Genomic DNA, 22,684 nt, shown 5'->3' with positions numbered 1-22,684 from the left:
GAAGGACAAAGTAGAAAAGATGGAAAAAACAATGGATACCTACAATGGTAGATTTAAAGAGACAGAAGCTAGAATTAGTGAATTGGAGGATGGAACATCTGAATTCCAAAAAGAAACAGAAACTATCGGGAAAAGAATGGAAAAATTTGAACAGGGTATCAGGGAACTCAAGGACAATATGAACCGCACAAATATATGTGTTGTGGGTGTCCCAGAAGGAGAAGAGAAGGGAAAAGGAGGAGAAAAACTAATGGAAGAAATTATCACTGAAAATTTCCCAACTCTTATGAAAGACCTAAAATTATAGATCCAAGAAGTGCAGCACACCCCAAAGAGATTAGACCCAAATAGGCGTTCTCCAAGACACTTACTAGTTAGAATGTCAGAGGTCAAAGAGAAAGAGAGGATCTTGAAAGCAGCAAGAGAAAAACAATCCATCACATACAAGGGAAACCCAATAAGACTATGTGTAGATTTCTCAGCAGAAACCATGGAAGCTAGAAGACAGTGGGATGATATATTTAAATTACTAAAAGAGAAAAACTGCCAACCAAGACTCCTATATCCAGCAAAATTGTCCTTCAAAAATGAGGGAGAAATTAAAACATTCTCAGACAAAAAGTCACTGAGAGAATTTGTGACCAAGAGACCAGCTCTGCAGGAAATACTAAAGGGAGCACTAGAGTCAGATATGAAAAGAGAGAAGAGAGAGGTATGGAGAAGAGTGTAGAAAGAACGAAAAGCAGATATGATGTACATAATATAAAAGGCAAAATGGTAGAGGAAAATATTATCCAAACAGTAATAACACTAAATGTTAATGGACTGAATTCCCCAATCAAAAGACATAGATTGGCAGAATGGATTAAAAAACAGGATCCTTCTATATGCTGTCTACAGGAAACACATCTTAGACACAAAGATAAACATAGGTTGAAAGTGAAAGGTTGGGAAAAGATATTTCATGCAAATAACAACCAGAAAAGAGCAGGAGTGGCTATACTAATATCCAACAAATTAGACTTCAAATGTAAAACAGTTAAAAGAGACAAAGAAGGACACTATCCACTAATAAAAGGAACAATTAAACAAGAAGACATAACAATCATAAATATGTATGCACCGAACTGGAATGCCCCTAAATATGTGAGGAATACACTGCAAACACTGAAAAGGGAAATAGACTCATATACCATAAGAGTTGGAGACTTCAACTCACCACTCTCATCAATGGACAGAACATCTAGACAGAGGATCAATAAAGAAATAGAGAATCTGAATATTACTATAAAGGAGCTAGACTTAACAGACATTTATAGGACATTAAATCCCACAACAGCAGGATACACCTTTTTCTCAAGGGCTCATGGATCATTCTCAAAGATAGACCATATACTGGGTCACAAAGCAAGTCTTAACAAATTTAAAAAGATTGAAATCATATACAACACTTTCTCGGATCATAAAGGAATGAAGTTGGAAATCAATAATAGGCAGAGTGCCAGAAAATTCACAAATACGTGGAGGCTCAACAACACACTCTTAAACAACGAGTGGGTCAAAGAAGAAATTGCAGGAGAAATTAGTAAATACCTCGAGGCGAATGAAAATGAAAACACAACATATCAAAACTTATGGGATGCAGCAAAGGCAGTGCTAAGAGGGAAATTTATTGCCCTAAATGCCTATATCAGAAAAGAAGAAAAGGCAAAGATTCAGGAATTAACTCTACACTTGGAAGAACTGGAGAAAGAACAGCAAACTAATAAAGCAAGCAAAAGCAAGCAAAAGGAAAGAAATAACAAAGATTAGAGCAGAAATAAATGAAATTGAAAACATGAAAACAATAAAGAAAATCAATAAGACCAGAAGTTGGTTCTATGAGAAAATCAACAGGATTGATGGGCCCTTAGCAAGATTGACAAAAAGAAGAAGAGAGAGGATGCAAATAAATAAGATCAGAAATGGAAGAGGAGACATAACTACTGACCTCACAGAAATAAAGGAGGTAATAACAGGATACTATGAACAACTTTACGCTAATAAATACAGCAATTTAGATGAAATGGACGGGTTCCTGGAAAGACATGAACAACCAACTTTGACTCAAGAAGAAATAGATGACCTCAACAAACCAATCACAAGTAAAGAAATTGAATTAGTCATTCAAAAGCTTCCTAAAATAAAAAGTCCAGGACCAGATGGCTTCACGTGTGAATTCTATCAAACATTCCAGAAAGAATTAGTACCAACTCTCCTCAAACTCTTCAAAAAAATCGAAGTGGAGGGAAAACTACCTAATTCATTCTATGAAGCCAACATCACCCTCATACCAAAACCAGGCAAAGATATTACAAAAAAAGAAAACTATAGACCAATCTCTCTAATGAATATAGATGCAAAAACCCCCATAAAATTCTAGCAAATCATATCCAACAACACATTAAAAGAATTATACATCATGACCAAGTAGGATTCATCCCAGGTATGCAAGGATGGTTCAACATGAGAAAATCAATTAATGTAATACACCATATCAACAAATCAAAGCAGAAAAATCACATGATCATCTCAATTGATGCAGAGAAGGCATTTGACAAGATTCAACATCCTTTCCTGTTGAAAACACTTCAAAAGATAGGAATACAAGGGAACTTCCTTAAAATGATAGAGGGAATATATGAAAAACCCACAGCTAATATCATCCTCAATGGGGAAAAATTGAAAACTTTCCCCCTAAGATCAGGAATAAGACAAGGATGTCCACTATCACCACTATTATTCAACATTGTGTTGGAGGTTCTAGCCAGAGCAATTAGACAAGAAAAAGAAATACAAGGCATCAAAATTGGAAAGGAAGAAGTAAAACTATCACTGTTTGCAGACGATATGATACTATACGTCGAAAACCCGGAAAAATCGACAACGAAACTACTAGAACTAATAAATGAGTACAGCAAAGTGGCAGGTTACAAGATCAACATTCAAAAATCTGTAGCATTTCTATACACTAGTAATGAACCAGCTGAGGGGGAAACAAAGAAATGAATCCCATTTACAATTGCAACTAAAAGAATAAAATACCTAGGAATAAATTTAACTAAAGAGACAAAAAACCTATATAAAGAAAACTACAAAAAACTGCTAAAAGAAATCACAGAAGATCTAAATAGATGGAAGGGCATACCGTGTTCATGGATTGGAAGACTAAATATAGTTAAGATGTCAACCCTACCTAAATTGATTTACAGATTCAATGCAATACCAATCAAAATCCCAACAACTTATTTCTCAGAAATAGAAAAACCAATAAGCAAATTTATCTGGAAGGGCAGGGTGTCCCGAATTGCTAAAAACATCTTGAGGAAAAAAAACGAAGCTGGAGGTCTCGCGCTGCCTGACTTTAAGGCATATTATGAAGCCACAGTGGTCAAAACAGCATGGTATTGGCATAAAGATAGATATATCGACCAATGGAATCGAATAGAGTGCTCAGATATAGACCCTCTCATCTATGGACATTTGATCTTTGATAAGGCAGTCAAGCCAACTCACCTGGGACAGAACAGTCTCTTCAATAAATGGTGCCTAGAGAACTGGATATCCATATGCAAAAGAATGAAAGAAGATCCGTATCTCACCCCTATACAAAAGTTAACTCAAAATGGATCAAAAATCTAAACATTAGGTCTAAGACCATAAAACAGTTAGAGGAAAATGTAGGGAGATATTATGAAACTTACAATTGGAGGCGTTTTTATGGACCTTAAACCTAAAGCAAGAGCACTGAAGAAGGAAATAAATAAATGGGAGCTCCTCAAAATTAAACACTTTTGTGCATCAAAGAACTTCATCAAGAAAGCAGAAAGACAGCCTACACAATGGGAGACAATATTTGGAAATGACATATCAGATAAAGGTCTAGTATCCAGAATTTATAAAGAGATTGTTCAACTCAACTACAAAAAGACAGCCAACCCAATTACAAAATGGGAAAAAGACTTGAACAGACACCTCTCAGAAGAGGAAATACAAATGGCCAAAAGGCACATGAAGAGATGCTCAATGTCCCTGGCCATTAGAGAAATGCAAATCAAAACCACAATGAGATATCATCTCACACCCACCAGAATGGCCATTATCAACAAAACAGAAAATGACAAGTGCTGGAGAGAATGCGGAGAAAGAGGCACACTTATCCACTGTTGGTGGGAATGTCAAATGGTGCAACCACTGTGGAAGGCAGTTTGGTGGTTCCTCAAAAAGCTGAATATAGAATTGCCATACGACCCAGCAATACCATTGCTAGGTATCTACTCAAAGGACTTAAGGGCAAAGACACAAACGGACATTTGCACACCAATGTTTATAGCAGCATTATTTACAATTGCAAAGAGATGGACACAGCCAAAATGTCCATCAACAGACGAGTGGCTAAACAAACTGTGGTATATAAATACGATGGAATATTATGCAGCTATAAGACAGAATAAACTTATGAAGCATGTAATAACATGGATGGACCTAGAGAACATTATGCTGAGTGAGTCTAGCCAAAAACTAAAGGACAAATACTCTATGGTCCCACTGATGTGAACTGAAATTCGAGAATAAACTTGGAATATGTCATTGGTAACAGAGTCCAGCAGGAGTTAGAAACAGGGTAAGATAATGGGTAATTGGAGCTGAAGGGATACAGACTGTGCAACAGGACTAGATACAAAAACTCAAAAATGGACAGCACAATAATACCTAATTGTAAAGTAATCATGTTAAAACACTGAATGAAACTGCATCTGAGCTATAGGGTTTTTTTTTGTCTCTCTGTTTATTTGTTTGTCTTTTTTTTTACTATTATTATTATTTTTATTTTTTCTCTATATTAACATTCTATATCTTTTTCTGTTGTTTTGCTAGTTCTTTTCCTAAATCGATGCAAATGTACTAAGAAATGATGATCATGCATCTATGTGATGATGTTAAGAATTACTGATTGCATATGTAGAATGGAATGATTTCTAAATGTTGTGTTAATTTCTTTTTTTTCTTTAATTAATTAAAAAAAAAAAAAAAGATGTGACCCACCTCATTCAGGGTGGGTATCAACCCACCTACTGGAGACCTTTATAAGAGAAGGAAACACAGAAGATAGAGAAAAAAAATATGGAAACTGAGAAAGAACCCAGCAGACAGAGCAGCCAGAAGCTGAAAACAACGAAATCTGGGAGAGAAGGGAAAGACCAGCAGATGCTGCCATGTGCCTTGCCAGGCGACAGACGAGTCCCAGATCACCAGTAGCTAGTCTCTGGGGAGGAAGCATTCCTGTGGGTGCCTTAATTTGGACATTTTCACAACCTCAGAACTGTACGTTTGTAAGTTAAAAAATCTCCATTTTAAAAAACAACCCAATTTATGGTATCTGAATTTTAGCAGCTGTAGCAAACTAAAACTTCAGGTAATCATCAAAAAATGATTCACGAAAGTTTTCCAGAACTGAGGGATATGTTTCTTTCCAAACGGAAAGATCCTACCAAAGTCCCCAGAACAAAGAATAAAACAGACTTATGAAAAGGCACACCACTGTGAACTTTGAGAACTGTAGGGATAAAGACAAGATCCCTCAAACTTTCAAGTTGTAAAGATTCAGGAAGAAGAGCGACTTCAATAGCAACACTGAAATCCTAGGGGGCAATGGGGGACCGTCTTCAAAATTCTATGGGAAAATTACTTCCAACTTAGTGTTCTATTCCCAGACAACTATCAACCAGGTGAATAAAGGCTATTTCAGATATTCAAATCCCAAATAAAAAGTACACTCATGTCCCCCTTTTCTCAGGGAAATCCTGGAGATGTGATCCATGAAAATGAGTCACTAAACCAAGAAAGAAGAAATCATGAAATATAGGAAACCCTATAAATAACAAACTTGGAGAGAGAAGAGAACCCCACCATGATGCTGAAATAAAGAGCATAGGATGAGAGTTATGTATTAGCTTTAGACAGAAACAAGTTCAGATTAGAGTCAGTCAGAAATATTTGGGAGATACTGCTTCAGAAGGATGAAACTGATAAAATTCCAGCTGTGCGTGAAGTCTTGAGAAGAGATTTAAGTACCAGACTATGAATTTGAGAGTTGAATTAATGACAGCTACTCAGAAAACTAAGCAAATTTTAAAATCATGCAGTTATTAATTCTAGGAAAAAAGAAAATTATGTGTAAGAAAATAAAGTAACTATTTTAAGACAGTGAGTATTGATCTAATTAAAAATAATATAATTACCTAGGAAGGATGCACTTAGGGGAAAGATGCATGTCTGGTGGGGATGGAGAAGATAGACCTGAATCTTTAATTGCCATGGTGGCTAGGCAGCATCCTAAAATGAAAACATCAAGAACAAGCAATTCAAGGCAGACAAAGACCCTTGACAGGTGTACCCAGGTCTGTCTCAACTCCTGAACACCCCTTTCCAGGGCATGCTCCTCTCTGAAGTCTCTCCCCGTACCTGCATGGTGACACTTCAGCCCCGACCCTCAGAGGGCATTTTGGCCCGGGTGGGCCAGCATAGGGGTGTGGGCAGGAGAAAAAACCCAGCTATGCCCTGTCCAACATCCCCTGGGGCCACTGGGATCCAAGGCTTTTGAGGGCAGAGTGAGTGCCATGCCCCCTCCCCCCCCTTCAGATGTCCTGGAGTTTGGCAGTGGAAAATCATCATCATGGGAAGAGGCACTGGGGCAGGACCGAGTCCTGGAATGAGGGCAGGGGAGGCCCCCTATCTCCACCCCCTCACCCCCACTCCATCTCACTAGATGTTTCTTCTCTCTTCTTTTGACTGCAGACATGTCCTTATCATCCCTCCTTTAAGTAAATCCCTCCCGAGTGCTTGAGGAACCTCCTTGGTTTCCACACACCTTCTGAGGGTGGGCCACCAGGTCGCATCCAGGGCCCTCCACTGGCCCATCCCAGCCCTCTGGGGCACCCCAGAATGAACCTGCCCCTCCTGTTAACTGCTGGGAAATCCAGCTGAGGAGCAGGGACCAAGTCGCCCCTCCTCTCCTGCCTCGGGCACCCCCCACCCACTCCAGCCCCACCAGCCAGCGTGTTCTCCTCTTGTTTCCTCTTCTTGTATTTGGAAATAATGTGTTGTAACAAATAAGTTGGATGTTTAAAGAAAAAAAAAGAAGGTGCAAAATAAGCCTAATATTTAAAGATATGTATATATAATATTTAGGTATATATGTATATATTTAAATAGCATACATTATATATTAAATATTATATATATTTATTTAAGCTAAAAGACTAGAGAGTGGTTGCATCCAGATAGGGAGAAATGGGAGAGGAACATTTTTTGTTGCAAACCTGGTAGCACTAATTGACTCTGTAAACACTGAGAATATATAACTTTGTTAAAATAGAAACAAGAAACAATTTAAAATATAATTTGTATAATTGATATGTACTTATAAGAGGAAGTTCTGAAAAATATTATTTCTATTAATGACTATAGCCACTAGAGCTTATAATTTTTTTGTAATTAACTTTAGTATGTAAAATTAATGCCATAAACAGAAGTGCAAGAAGCATTCTCAGGTCTTAATTATAGTTAGTGCCACATGAAGAGGTCAGTTATCACGTGGAATATTACTCTCCATTTTAAATAATATGCTGGGGCAAAAGTTAAGTATCATAGAAATTGAGTTTCCTTTGAAATTGGTCATTGATACTGTTTTGTTGTTGAAAAGGTAGGATTTGGTTCAGGAGTTTTATTGTATTAACAAGAACAGGTTTAGTTTTTAAAAAATGATACTTATCAAAAGCACTAAGCAAAATCAATAAACACTGCTTTCCCTATTCAGCCAACTTCCACCCAGTTTGGCTAGGTCTGGCTGTTTCCTCAATCAGCCTGAGCTCTTGGACCACCAGGGCTCTTCTTTGATATGATCCATCTGTGTTTTCAGCTGTCAACCTTCAAGGCTCTATCCCCTAGCTTGAGCCATACTTCATACCCCTTAGTGAATACTGCCCCAGCTTTCTGGGTTTCTTCTTGTGCAGATGGCCCCAGGATTTCAGCTATATTGGGCCCTTGGCTGCCACCTGCTTCCCTGCCCCCCACCATGGCTGCTTTATGCCACTATATTCACAGACTTGAGGTCTGACCATTGCAACCACAGAAGTTGTCCTTGTGGGATGATGTGGCCTTGAAGAGTAAAAAAGTCTTGGAATGCTCAACATGGGGGAATATACTAATTAATTAGCAAGAGATTCATGCAATTGACCAATATTTATTGAGTGTATATTATGGTCAAAGCACTGTCCCAGGTGTTTGGGATATGGGCATGGCCAAAGCTCTTAATTTTCTGCCTTCCTTCTCATCAGGACAGTGGCCCAGCATGGATTATCATGGCCGTGAAACAGTCAGGAGGTATGGATGGGGGAAGGAAGAGATAGTCCCTTGGGGAGTATCAGAGCCTGAGTGGAATAAAGAAGGCATTACTTCCATGGTGTGGATGTGTAAGAAGATTGGTAAAATACAGGCAAATGGATCAAATGTATTAAAGATAAATTATAAGAATATTAAGAGCAGTTTCCCACTATCAGAAAAGGGAGTTACCAATATGGAAAGGCGGAAAACCGAAATGACACTGTGGTGTGTTTTGGAATTGGAGGTATTGGTGTGAATTTGTGATTTTCAATATAAATTGATATAGAGGGTGATGTGATGGTGGCTCAGTGGCAGAATTCTCGCCTGCTGTGTCAGAGACCCAGTGCCTGCCCATGTTAAAAAAAAATTGATATAGAAACAAATGTAGTGTAAATACATATATCCTGTAACTCTGTCCACTGATAGGACCTGAGAACAATGACACCTTAATGGCTTTATCTTGTTTTAAATACCATTATCGACTAAGGGGAACAAGGACTCCTGGGGAAAATGACTGATTTTAGAAATGGCGCACAGAAAGAACAGCAAGAAACCTTAGAATATTTTGTGCTGGAAAACAAGGAAGTGCTCAGAGAACGAGGGGGGACCTGTCAAAATGACCCAGAAACCAGCTGGAATCGGCTCCATTAGCCAAACCAATGTTTATGAAAAGCAGGGGAAAAAAGCCCTGCCCTTTTGCATGTTATATTTCAGCAAGAAGATTGAAAGAAAGCATAAATGAATAAGTAAGATATCTGGTGTATCAAATGGTTATAGGTTGAGCCATGGCCCACTCCCACATTTAGAGATTAAATAGCAGAAAATATCATCAAGGGAGACTGAAAAGGAAGGCGCAGTCAGTGAGGTGGATGTAGAGCTGGAGAAGCCAAGAAAGAGAAAATTTTCTAGAGCTCTGAAGTTGTTCCCTTTGCCAAACACTGTTGGGAAATCAAAGAAGATGAACAGATGATCACTGGATTTGGCAACAAAGGCGTCATGGGGACGTCAAAAGACCAGGGTTAGTCGAGTGAGGGGAAAAACTGGATTAGAAAGGGCAAAAAGAGAAGGGAAGATGAGGGAGTGAAATTGGCTTCTGAGACATCTCCTTCTAGAATTACTGCTGTAAAAGGGAGCAGAGAATGGAGTTGCAGCTGTAGGGTTATGAAGGATCAACAGAAGGTTCTTTGTAAGATGGGAATTTGGACAACGATAGGAATGATCCAGCAAAGAGGGAGACACTCGCAGGAAACAGCCCAATTTGGATTAGTTGGAAAGAATGGATTGAGGGACAGGTGGAGACACCACCGAGGCAGGAGCAGAGACCCTTGGTCCAGATAACATGGAGCCGGGAAGATGGGCCCAGGGGAGGTGCACTGGCTGGTTCAGTGGTGAGAAGAGAACTTGTATGAGGTTTCTTCTGTTCCATCAGGGTAAAATGGTAGATGCAACTCAGTCATCTTCTGAGAGAAGATGTTGGATTGGGGTGAGGAGTCCACTGAGGGTTCTGGGGCTTTGAAGAGAGAGGAGACAAAGTAAAATGGTAATGGTCAGTTTGGAGAGTGGGGACATCAACAAAAAAAGGGTGACTGAGATGGCCAAGCAGATTTGAGAGTCCATTTGAGATTATTTGCAGTTATAAATTAAAAGTGAGACTTGTCAGGATGCTTATGAATTTTTGCAGGCTAAAATCAAGTTGTTTGGGTACAAATGAAGATATAGGGAATACTGAGTGATACATCTTTTTTTATGAATATATATTTTTCAGAGACACTAAATGGATCTTAAACAAAGAAGGACAAGGTATGTATCACAAAGCCTTTAGTGACTGCATTTTTTTTACAACACACATAATTTCATGCCTATAGTCAATTAGCTATTATTTTAATACTTTCAAAGTTATCAGCCTCAGGGCTTAGTCATACATCTGAATCTAAATGAGTAAAATTAAGGAATAGCAAACAGCTCATCTAATCATCTTTGTATTCCCTCATGATCAGCAAGATGCATATGAGAATTCCTAAAGGGCTCTTCTAGATTGGTATATATATTGTGAGTCTTCTCTTAAGCAGTGTATAATCAAGACAGCTAGAAAAATAGTTAAACCAAAAGTCACACACTTTATGAAATCCAAATTCTTAATTTATGCTACCCCCACTTTTAGCCATTTGGAAACTCACTCTTAAAAATTTCATATTGCCCAGCAAAGAGTGTTCATCTCCACTGGTTTGGAGATGACTGATCAGATTAAGGAAACGGGTGCCTATACAGTTGGAGTTTTGCCTGAGAGCAATTTATTTTATGATGGTCTTTTGCTACATTTTTACCCAACATTGGGGGATTACTTGTATTATTCAAGATTAAGTCTAGGCTATTTCTTTGATTAGGAAGGAACTGAGTACACAAAGACACTTCTGATAACCAAGATTTCTGATAATTTTTCAATAGCATTAGTTCTATTAATAACCTGAAAAATATTGTAGGCTTAATATCCAACAGTGAACATATTAGTTAAACCCTAAGCCTCGAGAAGACAGACCATAGTTTGTTTGTCCTTCTGTATATAAGTTACCAGTTTGAGGGGAAAAAATGGTCATGTGACTCATTACTTCTCCTCTATGTGAAAAAGAAGCAATTGGAGACACAGAAGGAAAACTCTTCAGTTAAACTCCACAGCCTTGAATATACTGAGTGAGATCTTTGTTCTGACAATTTATTTCCATGCAACTCTGTGAAGAAAGGTGAAATAAACCACAAAAAGGTTAAAATATCGTTATTGTAATTGTTCTAGTTTGCTAGCTGCCGGAATGCAACACACCAGAGATGGATTGGCTTTTAATAAAAGGGGGTTTATTTTGTTGGTTCTTCAGAGGAAAGGCAGCTAACTTTCCACTGAGGTTCTTTTTTACGTGGAAGGCACAAGATGGTCTCTGCTGGCCTTCTCTCCAGGCCCCTGGGTTCCAACAACTTTCCCCGGGGTGACTTCTTTCTGCATCTCGAAAGGCCTGGGCTGAGCTGCAAGTGCCAAGATGAGGAATGCCGAGCTGCTTAGCAGTGCTACGTTGCAATCTCTCATTTAAGCACTAGCCAATTAAGTCAAACATCACTCATTGCAGCAGACACGCTTCCTAGCTGACTGCAGATGTAATTGGCAACAGATGAGGTTCACGTATCGCTGGCTTATGTCTGCAGCAACAAGACTAGGTATGCTCACCTGGCCAAGTTGACAACTGAATCTAACTAACACAGTAATATACATACTTCAAATTCATTAGAAAATTAAGTATTTTATCAATCAATAAGATTTTGGCTATAGATAGATACAGATATTGTTTCTTATTAAGTGAGGTATGAATGCAAAGGACTCCACTCATCCCCAAAGCCCTCACTGAAGCACTGAGATACTGAACATATCCGTTGAATTGTGCACTTTTACATCTGCAATTACAACGTGCACGCCACATTACTTTGTGCTACAACTAATTCCAGGATTTGACAAGGCACATTTGGAAAAGTTGAAAAGCTCCATAAATTCTCTAAAATAAATTGGTGAGGAAGAAGCGTAAGATTCTGAATCAGTTAAGGCAGATTGTTTCCTCAAGGAATGACATGATACTTTAGTATAAAACTAAAATTGCAATTTTCATTTATTAGTATCATCCTTTGGGCTTTGAAAATCTCACTGCACATATCAACACTGGGGTCAAATAGTTTTAAGAGTTGAAAACATACCATGCTGTAATGCCTTGTGTTCTGACAACCTTCATTGTACACTTCACGGCTTGTGTGATGTCATCTTGCAGCAAAGCTGAGAAAAAGGCAGTGAGGAATGAAAACAACTGTCTTAGAAATTTCATTATGTTTAGGTTTAGTCAGCTTTACTTTATTAGGCTGAGGCAAGAATACTAGGATCTTATTTTCCAAGAGCCCAAATATCTAAGAACATGGGGGGAAAATTTTCCCTCATTCCATCTCACTGGGCATGAAATAAAGCATTCTGTTCATTATTTAATGAAGTTATTGGAAGTTCTGGAATTATTGACTAATATGATGGAAGGTCATCTTTGTACTAGGTACTGTAAAAAAATAAACAAGTCGACTAGTAATTTTTTATTCCGCAATTGCACTTTGGAATTTATACTAAAAATAATAAGATGAAATGCACCCTTAGATGTAGGTACAAGTTTATTCATAGCAATTTATAAAAGGGAAAAATGGAAGAAGCCTAAGTGCTTAACAGTAGGAGTGGATCGTAAATTATGGATATTCACATAATGGAATTCTAGTCAACCCTCTAAAATGATAATACAGACAGATCTGTATTTGTTGACATGGAAGTTATTGTGAGGCACAGAAAGCAAATTGTAAAGCAGTATATATTATATAATTTCTTTTTCATAAAAGTATACATTGTTACATATTTAAATGTGTGTACTTCAAATATGCATGATGCAACTTTATATTCATATACATAATTGGCATATATTCTGGAAGTATAAGTACCAAAAATTATCAGTGGTTATAAATCTCTGGGTAGAAAGATAATGGATGATTTTTTTTATCAGTATTTTCTGATTTTTATTCAATGACTACAGATGATTATATAATACAAAGTACTTAAAAATTCAATTAATTGGATTTAAACAAAGAGAATATTCTAAGACTAATCTTCTTTATTGGGAATTTATCATTTAAAAATATAATGAATTAAGTTGGCAAAATTTATCCAGTATTGCATGCACTAAAGATTCCATATGTTATTTCTATTTTTATATGCATTCAATAAACTATTTGAGTCACACAAAATAAATCCATAAATTAATTGTTAGGTGTGATAATGATATATAGGAACTGTGTCTTTTGGAGATGCAACTAAAGAATTTAGAACCAATATGTCATAATGTCTGTAATTCACTTTAAAATCCTTAAACAAAAAAATATATATGTGCTTGTGTGTATATATATATGTAGACACACAAATGCATACTATATGAAGCAAATATAGCAAAATGTTCAAAAATACATGTTGTGCATATCACTACTTATTATACTAATGTCTCTAACTTTGTATATATTTGGAACATTTCCTAATAAAAAGTAAAAACCAACTTAAAAGGACCACGCAAACAAGCTATCCCTAAATCTCCCCAAAGTAAATGGGAAGACCCTTGCAGGCTTTTATATTTGTTTTGAATCTTTATTCTTGTTAAGATTAACCACACAGGCCCTATGCCATCATCACTCATACATTATCTTGTCTTATACCACAGGTGTCAACTGCTCCTGAGGTTTTGCCATCATTACACCAGTAGAGGCTATTGATCTGAAAAATCCCATAATGGGTGCTTCCATTTTGATTGTGGTATATAGCATGTGTGTCATAATTACTCTCCCTTTGGGCCAAACACACCCGTGAAAGGAATGTATTTTTAGTAATAAGGATGCACACCAAATCACTTATACAATATACCTAAATCAGTTTATTTAGCTAATTCTATTTTGCTAATGAGTTACTTGATAAGTTTAAAGATGCAAAATATTTTAGCACTTAATTGTTAAAAGTCCCCTAAGAGATTTCTTGTGTGATGTATATCACTCTATAACGCTATTGAAGCAGATAAAATACTTAAAAATATATATATAAATGGATGTTTGTTCTATTGCTTTTACTCTTTTTCCCATAACCGGAATAGAAAAATTAGCAGGGCTGTTGAGTGGATTTTGCAAGTTCGTAGTTGATGCTTACATTGATGAAAAAACCTTTGATTAGAAGAAATGAGGATTTTCTGAGAGAAAGGAAGTTTCTCTGAATTGCTAAGGCTAGATTTGAATAATCAGAATCTGGAAGACAAGACTTAGAGGAAAGAATATTCCATCCATCTACTCATTCATCCCAAAATAGGGATTCAGAGGAAACATTTGAATAAAGCTAAGAACTACTTGATTATGTTGACAAATATGGACTACAATATAAAATGACTTTTATTCTAAGCAACCTTGATGGTGTAGAGAAAATGAAAAAAAGTTAGCCCAGCAGAGTGAATAAGAATAATAAAACATCACTTCATATTCATCAAGGACCCTTATATAATGCAGTTACTGAGATTCCTGCTGCCCTCTGTATGAAGAGTTCAGCATAATTTTAAAATCTTTCCTGTTAAAAATCTTACAGCAGGCGAATTTTTAAAAGTATGTGTCACATGTTCTCAGAACCTGATTCCTAATTTGGGAATGGATGGAGTCAAGTATTGAGAAATTGACAGAAATATGCCAGATCCTCAAATGTATCTTTTAGTCAACCTACACAAGCTATTGAGTTGAGGCACCTTGGAAAACTGAGGGGAACCAAAAGAGTAAAACGGGGTCTAGTGTACTTACAATGGATGAAATTTTCCTTTCCATACTCTATTCCTGCATCTGTATGTCTGACTATATGGGAAAAAGTTGATGTTTTTAAAACATTTTAGGCACACAAACTCAAAGAAATAAAAAAAAAAATCCATTCACTCAAATCCCCTTTTTAATGTCCTCCTCTCTTAGTTTCCCTTCTGGTTATTATCTGAAAGTATAGAGGAGAGCAGACTTACAGTTTGCCAGACTGATTCCCTTGAAGCCATGCATTCCAAATCTTTTCATAGTTCTGGTGAATTCACATATGCTAAACTTTTTGCCATGGATCCTGGCAGAAAGGAGAAGTCCCAGAGAGCCTTCCTGTTGACTGGGAAGCCAAACCTCTAGCCTGAATAGGGCAAGATGATCCCGGTATTTAACATCTAACTTTCTTCTTTGCCCAATGGTTTGGGAGCTCCACCCTGTGAACTATATGGAAAGCAAGAACATTTTATTGGTTCACTGACATTCAAATTATTTTTTGATAATTGATAGTATGATGTCCTAAAATTAACAATAAGAAAATGATTAAATGACTTTGGTTAGATGCTGAGACTAGCTCAGCACAACGGGCTGAAGAAGACACCACGAATCTGAAAAATAGACACTCACACAGAAGAGTCTTTTAAGATGAGAGCAGGGAACTCACGTCTCAAAGGATAAGAGCCTCGACAGGGAGTTCCTCCTCCTATTTATTGAGACTTCCTCCTCCTATTTATTGAGATGCTTCAAAACAGAAAGTATCTTTCAAGGTTGTTAGTAAGTTGTTTTTCACCCAAACTGCCACATCAACATTATTCTCAGGCATGCTATACAACCTTCAAATGTATCCTTCTGCAAACAATCATGTGCTCACCAGGACAGTGTTCCACCCTGGCAGGACCTGGTATTCTGAGGTCCGCACCTTTATCTGCGTTATGGAAACATCCTGACTTTCGGGCATTTTCTTCTTTTTGTTTTTGCAGATCGAGGAAGACAGATCTGGCGATTTTTCATTGCATTATACCCTGGACTGCTTGTTGCATGCATCTGAAGACTAAGCATAAACAGAAAAGACAAAGACAAATAATTAATACTCCCCTTAAGAGACCCCCTCCCCAACCTTTTATCCAGGTCATAGGGTTCAATGATTGTAATCCATCTGTGACTCCTATCATGGTTGGGAATTTGGAAGCAGTTATAATCAGGCATGTTGAATGTTTGACATGGTGGCTTGTAATCGGGAGATGTTCAAACTTAAATTGTTCCAATGGCAAAGCAAATGACATTTTATAGGTTTTTAAGAGGTGCTACTGCTATTATAAGCATGAGGAGTTATTGATTTATAAATTCCCAAATGTTTTATAAAATATTTAAATCTGAAACAACATTTTGCATACAAAAAGGACAAAAATCTGGCAACTTCAAATTTATGAAGAATGGTCCTAATAAAGCATTACAATATTCAGAAGAGCACAGTCCATATTTTTTACACAGATTTTTCGAAGTTTGTTTTATTGACTTTCACCACTATGAAGCCATGATGAAATGTGAATCCTGCTCATGGTGCCAATTTTGTCACAGGAAAGACAATGTTATATCTGTGGCCACTTAATTTATAGTTTCGGATTCGTGGACAACACAGACTTCAGTGATATAAAAACAAGTTTTATTAGCAAAGTATTTGAAGAAAATAATTAGAAAATAGTAATTTAAAAAGCTTTTAAATATAAAACATAGTTATATCCCCAGATAAGATGGCACCAACACCTAAAGAGAAGTTCAGGAGAGTTTCAGAAGCAGTATTTCAAGTTTCATTAGTAGAAATCCACAGCAATCTTGGAGACAGCATTCAGAGTCTCTTTAGTTAAAATCCATAGCAGAGCATAAGATTCTGATGAGGGGCTCTCCCTCTCTCATAAGATTCCTCTCAAGATTTTTCTTTAAGTTTTTCCCTCTTTTTCTGTAACTGCTTGCATGCAGTTTTATGTTATCTTCACACAATAGTGGCCAAATTCCAATTAGCTTATGTGACTAGGCCCAATTTGGCCCTCTGGGAACTGGCTAGGGACCAAGAGGAGCTTCCTGGGACCTAGATCTCTTTATCAAAGTACACCTCCTTCCAGGAGGATAGCCAGTTCTCCCAGCTAGAGTGCACATTTTAACTGTTTCTTACCAAGATCACACAATAGCAACATCAGTTGCATGCAACGGCAACATCAGGGGAACAGAACAGACACCACAAATATGTATCTTTCCCTTACATTCCGCTCTTAGAATCTGATCTGCTCACGATGTAAGCCATGGTTATTTTGGGGGGTAAATTTAGTTTATACATATATTTTTATATAAATGCAGGACAAAGCATTAAGATATTTTTATACAGGCTTAAAGGAATTTAGGTATTTACATGATTTGAACATCATTTAGCCAGTACAACAAAAGTATACATTAAGAACAAATCCACTTACAGCAATATTACTTTAGATTAATAGATTGAGCCACCTGGTTTGGGGCAATAAAAGAAACATTTTCCAGCCAGTATAACATTTATAAAAGAGAAAAGAAACATTACCCAGATTTGCCTAGTTTGGAGCACCCAGTACAATATGTTAGGAGACAGACAAACACATTACCCAGCCGGTACAGTATTTTTATATTAGCTACCCTGGTCTGGGGCAAAAACAAACACATAAAGCTTTACCCAGCCAAGTACACCAAACACCAAGTACGGTATTATTCTTATACTTTTCTTCCATTCTTTTGCCATGGCATCCTACATTACTAGAACCACATTAAAGGTTTGACAAAGAGTACAACAACATGACAACAAAAAACAGAGTAGAATCAGAGATGCTGTTATACCAGTCAATGTTGTTAATACTGAATGCCAAGCACCAGTAACGGTGTTCCACTATGAATGTAAAGGGTCTGGGGAAAGAGCGTATGACTTTTACTGCCTCATTTATTTTTTGTAAAACATTTTCAATAGAATCTTAATTATCTGGGATATTTTTATATATTTTACATGCATAACAGCATAAATTCCTCCTTGAGAGTTGTCAGATTTAGCCCAGTCCAGTTCTGTTTAGTGGTTGATGTTTTGTCATGGAAGACCTTCAGATGCATTAGTTGGGAATTCAGCACAGATTCAGCAGTGTGCCTGTTTGAAAGGATGCATGTACCCTCAAAAAGTCATGTTTTAATCCTAATCCCACTTTATAAAGGCAGCCATTTCTTCTAATCCCTATTCAGTACTGTATGTTTGAAACTTTAATTAGATCATCCCCTGGAGATGTGACTCAGTCAAGAGTGGTTGTTAAACTGGATTAGGTGGAGATGCATCTCTACCCATTCCAGGTGGGTCCTGATTGGTTTACTGGAATCCTATAAAAAGGAAACATTGGAGAAAGCTGGAGATTCAGAGAGCGCAGAGGAGGAGGATGGAATGCCACAGAACTATGAAACAGAGAGTCCATCGCCAGCGACTTCGGGAGATGAAGAAGGAAAATGTCTCCCAGGGAGCTGGAGAGGAAGATAGCAGATGTCACAGTGTTCGCCATGTGCCCTTCCAGCCAAGAGAGAAATCCTGACTGTGTACCCCATGTGCCTTTCCACTTGAGAGAGAAACCCTGAATTTCATCAGCTTTCTAGAATCAAGGTATCTTTCCCTGGATGCCTTAGATTGCACAATTCTATAGACTAGTTTTAATTTGGGCAATTTCACAACCATTGAACTGTAAACTAGCAACTTATTAAATTCACCTTTTTAAGAGCCATCCCATTTCTGGTAAATTGCATTCCAGCAGCTAGCATACTAGAATAAGCAGTGAGAGATATCATGCACTCGGGCACAGGTATGAGCCCGTGATGTCAGACTATCAGTCATTTCTCCAGCAATCATCCAGTTTAAGATTGTGAACCCTGTAACATGCTTAATCATGAAGAAAAGGTTGATTAATAGGCAGTGTTTTTAATTCATTCTTTTTAGCATAGATCATTACCATTGTATTATTATTTCCCTCTGCTATTATTTCAGCAGCCTTTGGCCTGTCTTGACTATGTTTCTTTATTCAGACTTTAGAGCTAATTTTGATATCAGTGGTGCCAAATCCTCCTGTATGAATTGTTATATTAGGAGCTTGATTTAGCTTTTCCCAGTTTCCTTTTTAAAAGGAATAATCATTAATTGCTCTTAAAATGGGAATCATTATCACTTTGAATTTGTAAAGGGGATTTGTAATAATATTTAAGGTTTTACAAGTATTTTTTGTGTGTTACACATTGATATACACAGACAGCAAGCACTTCAGAGTAGGTGTAATTAATTGCCCTATTTGAGCAGGGAGTGTTTCTTTTGCTAATTCCCCTGTTATTATTTTCAGTATTATTTGTAAAGCATCTTTTTTTTTTTTTTTTTACAAATTTCACACTGATTTTTAATCTGAATTAAAATAGAAAAAGGTAAATTAAACCCTTTGACTTGTGCCCACTTATACATAGAGTGTGCGCCTAAATGTCCAGGTTGCTGAAGCACCCAATGTGCAAGAATAGAGTTTTTTCAGTAGTAGTATTCACAGCAGTCTTTGCCAAGGCATCTGCAGTAGCATGATACCCACATTCAGGTGAATTTAGGATCAAGTAGGCATCTACGTGAAAAACAGATACCTTAGCACATTGAACAGTTTTCCGTATTTCCTATTCCATACATGTTTTTTCCCCCATAATTTTCTTCATTGTATTTCTTACTTATTCTGTTTCCAGATAGGCATTCAAATAGTTAATCCATTAGCCACTGTTTATGAATCAGTAAATTTTTTCAAATAGTGTGATGATTTATTTTTCTTATACAGCCAAGGACATGATAATGTTAACATAAGAAGTTATTTGATAAAACACAGACTCTCTGCTTTTTACACTGATTACTTAGAAAAGACTTTTATAACTTTTCACTAGAACAGGTGAACAGTCCCAGAAAACTTTGTCACTTTAACAGAGAAAAAACTAAACTTTAGTCTTGCATCACTCTATTATTTGATGTTGAAGTTTTTTAAAATTTATAGATAGGTCCATTAAATCTTTCTTGACTTTGACCGTAATTTCCATTTCCACAAACCTTCAGCAACTTACTATATCTGCTTAGGCTTTGTCTTACATTTTTCTCATATTGTAACAGCCATTTAATTTATCTTAAAACAAAGCCACTCTCTTTTTCCTATTAATAAAAACACATCCATTATATCCTTCATACTTAAGTCATTACTTCAAGCAAACATTTCACCACATACAATTACCATCAAAATCAAATGTGTTAGAATAATGTCAAATATTTAAGATGCTTTAGTCAATGCATATTTGAAACATTAATATAAATTTTTTAACAAGAATTTTTACTTTTTAAAAGTTTTTGAATTTTTTTATAAAACAAATCTAATTACAAGATGCTATTGAAATTTAAAGTTTCAATCTTAGGCTAGTTTTCACTGATGTCCAATTTATATAATGGAAAGTTAACAGATTTTTCAACTTAAAAGTAAAGAAAAACTGTAAGGATAAAACTTGCAAGCAAGGAGTTTCTCAATATTAAACAGCTTCTCCAATTTAAAAATATGGAATATAAAATCAAAGGGGAGCCACAAATTTGGGGTCATTGGGTATCTCTGGGCATCAATGGAGGGGGTTAGGGAGCAGGTGGAGGCAAGTAGGCCTCCCTAAAATTAATTTACGTAGGGGCCTAGGGCAAATTAATTTTAACATTAGAATCCTCAGAAGATTTAATAGGAGGAACTTTATCAAATACCATTTTCTCTTCCTCCTGCTCCTCCTCAGTCTGCAAAGGTTCCAGAACAGATTTAATACTAGTCCAGGTTGGCCAGATAATGAAGACACGGGACCCTTTACACAGGTCACTTTCTTAACTCTTTACCCACTCGTTCTCAGTCTCCTCATTTTAAACTGCCCAACATTGGAAACCAGGAACAGTTTTTTTCTGTAACTTGCAAAAGTTCCATAATGCAGGGCTCACTGGCCCTAGCTCCTCCTGCTTGGAGCAGTTGTTTCAGAAGACAGACATAGGGGTGATATTTAGTAGTGCTATCACTATTGCTTACAACTACACTGATTGTTTTACCCGAGAGTGTTCGTACCTTTAGTTTCTGTTTTCTGAACTCAAGACCTCTAAATCCACTCAGGGATTCATGATGTGACAATTTCAATTTTTGCTCTGGCAAATCTTCTTCAAGCCCCATGTTGGTCACCACTTGCTGAGACCAGGTCAGCACGAGGGGCCAAGGAAGGCATAACGAATCTGAAAAATAAAGACACTCACACAGAAGAGTCTTTTAAGATGAGTGCAGGGAACTCATATTAAAAAATATAAATTCATGTCTCAAAGGACAAGAGCCTCGACCCTGAGTTCCTCATCGTATTTATTGAGAAGCTTCAAAACAGAAAGGTTGTTAGTAAGTTGTTTTTTGCCCAAACTGCCACATCAACATTAATCTCAGGCATGCTGTACAAAGCTCAATTGTTTCTTTCTGCAAATAATCATGTTCTCACCAGGACAGTGTTCCGCCCTGGCAGGACTTGGTGTTCTGAGGTCCACACTTTTATCTGCATTATGGAAATATCTTGACTTTTGGGCATTTTCCAACAGTTAAAGATATGGCTCAGGAAAAACTGGAAAACTGTATTGGGTCCCAAACAGGAAGTTTCTTCTATTGTATTATGAATTTGAGCAACTAGTAAGAAAAAAAACCTGATGAACATTTACACTGCTAAAAAGAGCCCTGATTTTTTAATGAACATTCATTTCAAGAACTTGTCTTGTGCATATTCATTATTTTGTATTCATCTTTTTACTTAAAATTATGTTATATACACTTTTCTATGAATGGATATGACACGAGACTGCATTTTAATAGGTAGTCAAAAGAACTGGTACAGTCAAGAGAAAGAAGAGAGCTTCCTTAACAGCATAACAATTTGCAATAGGGCAATATCAAGTAAAAGATATATCCCAAAGTTGGGGGAGTGGGAGGCATTGGCAAAAGGATGAAACTTGTCTGGAACTGATTAGTCAGAGCTTAGGCCTCTTTTTCTTATCCTGTTAACTGCAATTCTAGTTCTCCACACTTTGCATTTCTGAAGACTGAGCATGTCAGAGTAGGGTGTTTACCTTGTGTCTCTCCTTTGCTGGGAACCACTTTGTAACCCAGGGCCTGAAGGTCAATTTAAAGTTCCTTTAATGCTTTCCCTTTTGCATAAAGCTCTTTAGTAGAAAGCATCACTGATGAAGATTGATTTTGAGCTGTCCCACAGTGATAGGGGGATAACCTAGGCGCGTCCATGTAGCTCAAAAGGTCTAGTGTCATGTCCCATGGAAGAGGGAATATTATAGAACTGTGGCTGATGAGGCAACACCGGGAAAATGGATTGCATCAAAGGTCAGCAACAAGATTTCTGAAGGACATGAGAGGTGCTCACAAAGGGTTCACACCCAAAGGAATGGATTAATCTTAATGAAATATTTTTCTGGGGTACATACATTTCCAAATGATTATAGTCAGAAAAGTAAAGTAAAACATCCCATGGGAAACTTTAATGGCTTTCCTGTGTTGTATTGTTGACATGTTTGACAAGAGGAATACACCGGATGAGTAATATCATAAAAGCATTCCTACCAGTGTTTTTCCATTATTTCTATTTTTTTGGCTGTACTGAGGTATGAGTGAATGAAGTTTTCAGAATATTAATTATTTTAGGGTATCTGGTACTACTGGGCTGTAACTGAGAAATCAGGATTTAAGGGATGATTTTGATTCTGAATCATTATATAAATATTCCTTTTTGCTTTCTGGCATTTTGGAGTAGACAGGGAAATACCTGAAATCTC

The 22,684-nt window shown here is 37.0% G+C and overlaps 1 protein-coding gene across 4 annotated transcripts in view; it reads right to left on the bottom strand.

Moving 5' to 3' along the window:
* The window catches only part of YEATS4 (YEATS domain containing 4), a 58,816-nt gene extending 43,007 nt beyond the window's left edge, over window positions 1-15,809 (bottom strand). The window contains exons 1-3 of one of the 4 annotated variants that reach the window (XM_077111387.1): window positions 15,424-15,510; window positions 15,009-15,240; window positions 12,154-12,229 (exon numbers count right to left, since the gene is read on the bottom strand). In XM_077111387.1, the coding sequence (XP_076967502.1) occupies window positions 12,154-12,156 (3 nt within the window). In that variant the 5' untranslated portion in view covers window positions 12,157-12,229; window positions 15,009-15,240; window positions 15,424-15,510. Of the gene's footprint in view, window positions 1-12,153; window positions 12,230-15,008; window positions 15,241-15,423; window positions 15,555-15,667 lie in introns of those variants that run through there. The other 3 variants (XM_077111386.1, XM_077111385.1, XM_077111384.1) reach the window with 3 other exon arrangements.
* Between the last annotated feature and the right edge of the window lie 6,875 nt (window positions 15,810-22,684).

Source organism: Tamandua tetradactyla, chromosome 7 (genome assembly GCF_023851605.1).
Source record: "Tamandua tetradactyla isolate mTamTet1 chromosome 7, mTamTet1.pri, whole genome shotgun sequence".
Lineage (NCBI taxonomy): Eukaryota > Metazoa > Chordata > Mammalia > Pilosa > Myrmecophagidae > Tamandua > Tamandua tetradactyla.
This window is presented reverse-complemented; position numbering and strand designations above follow the sequence as displayed.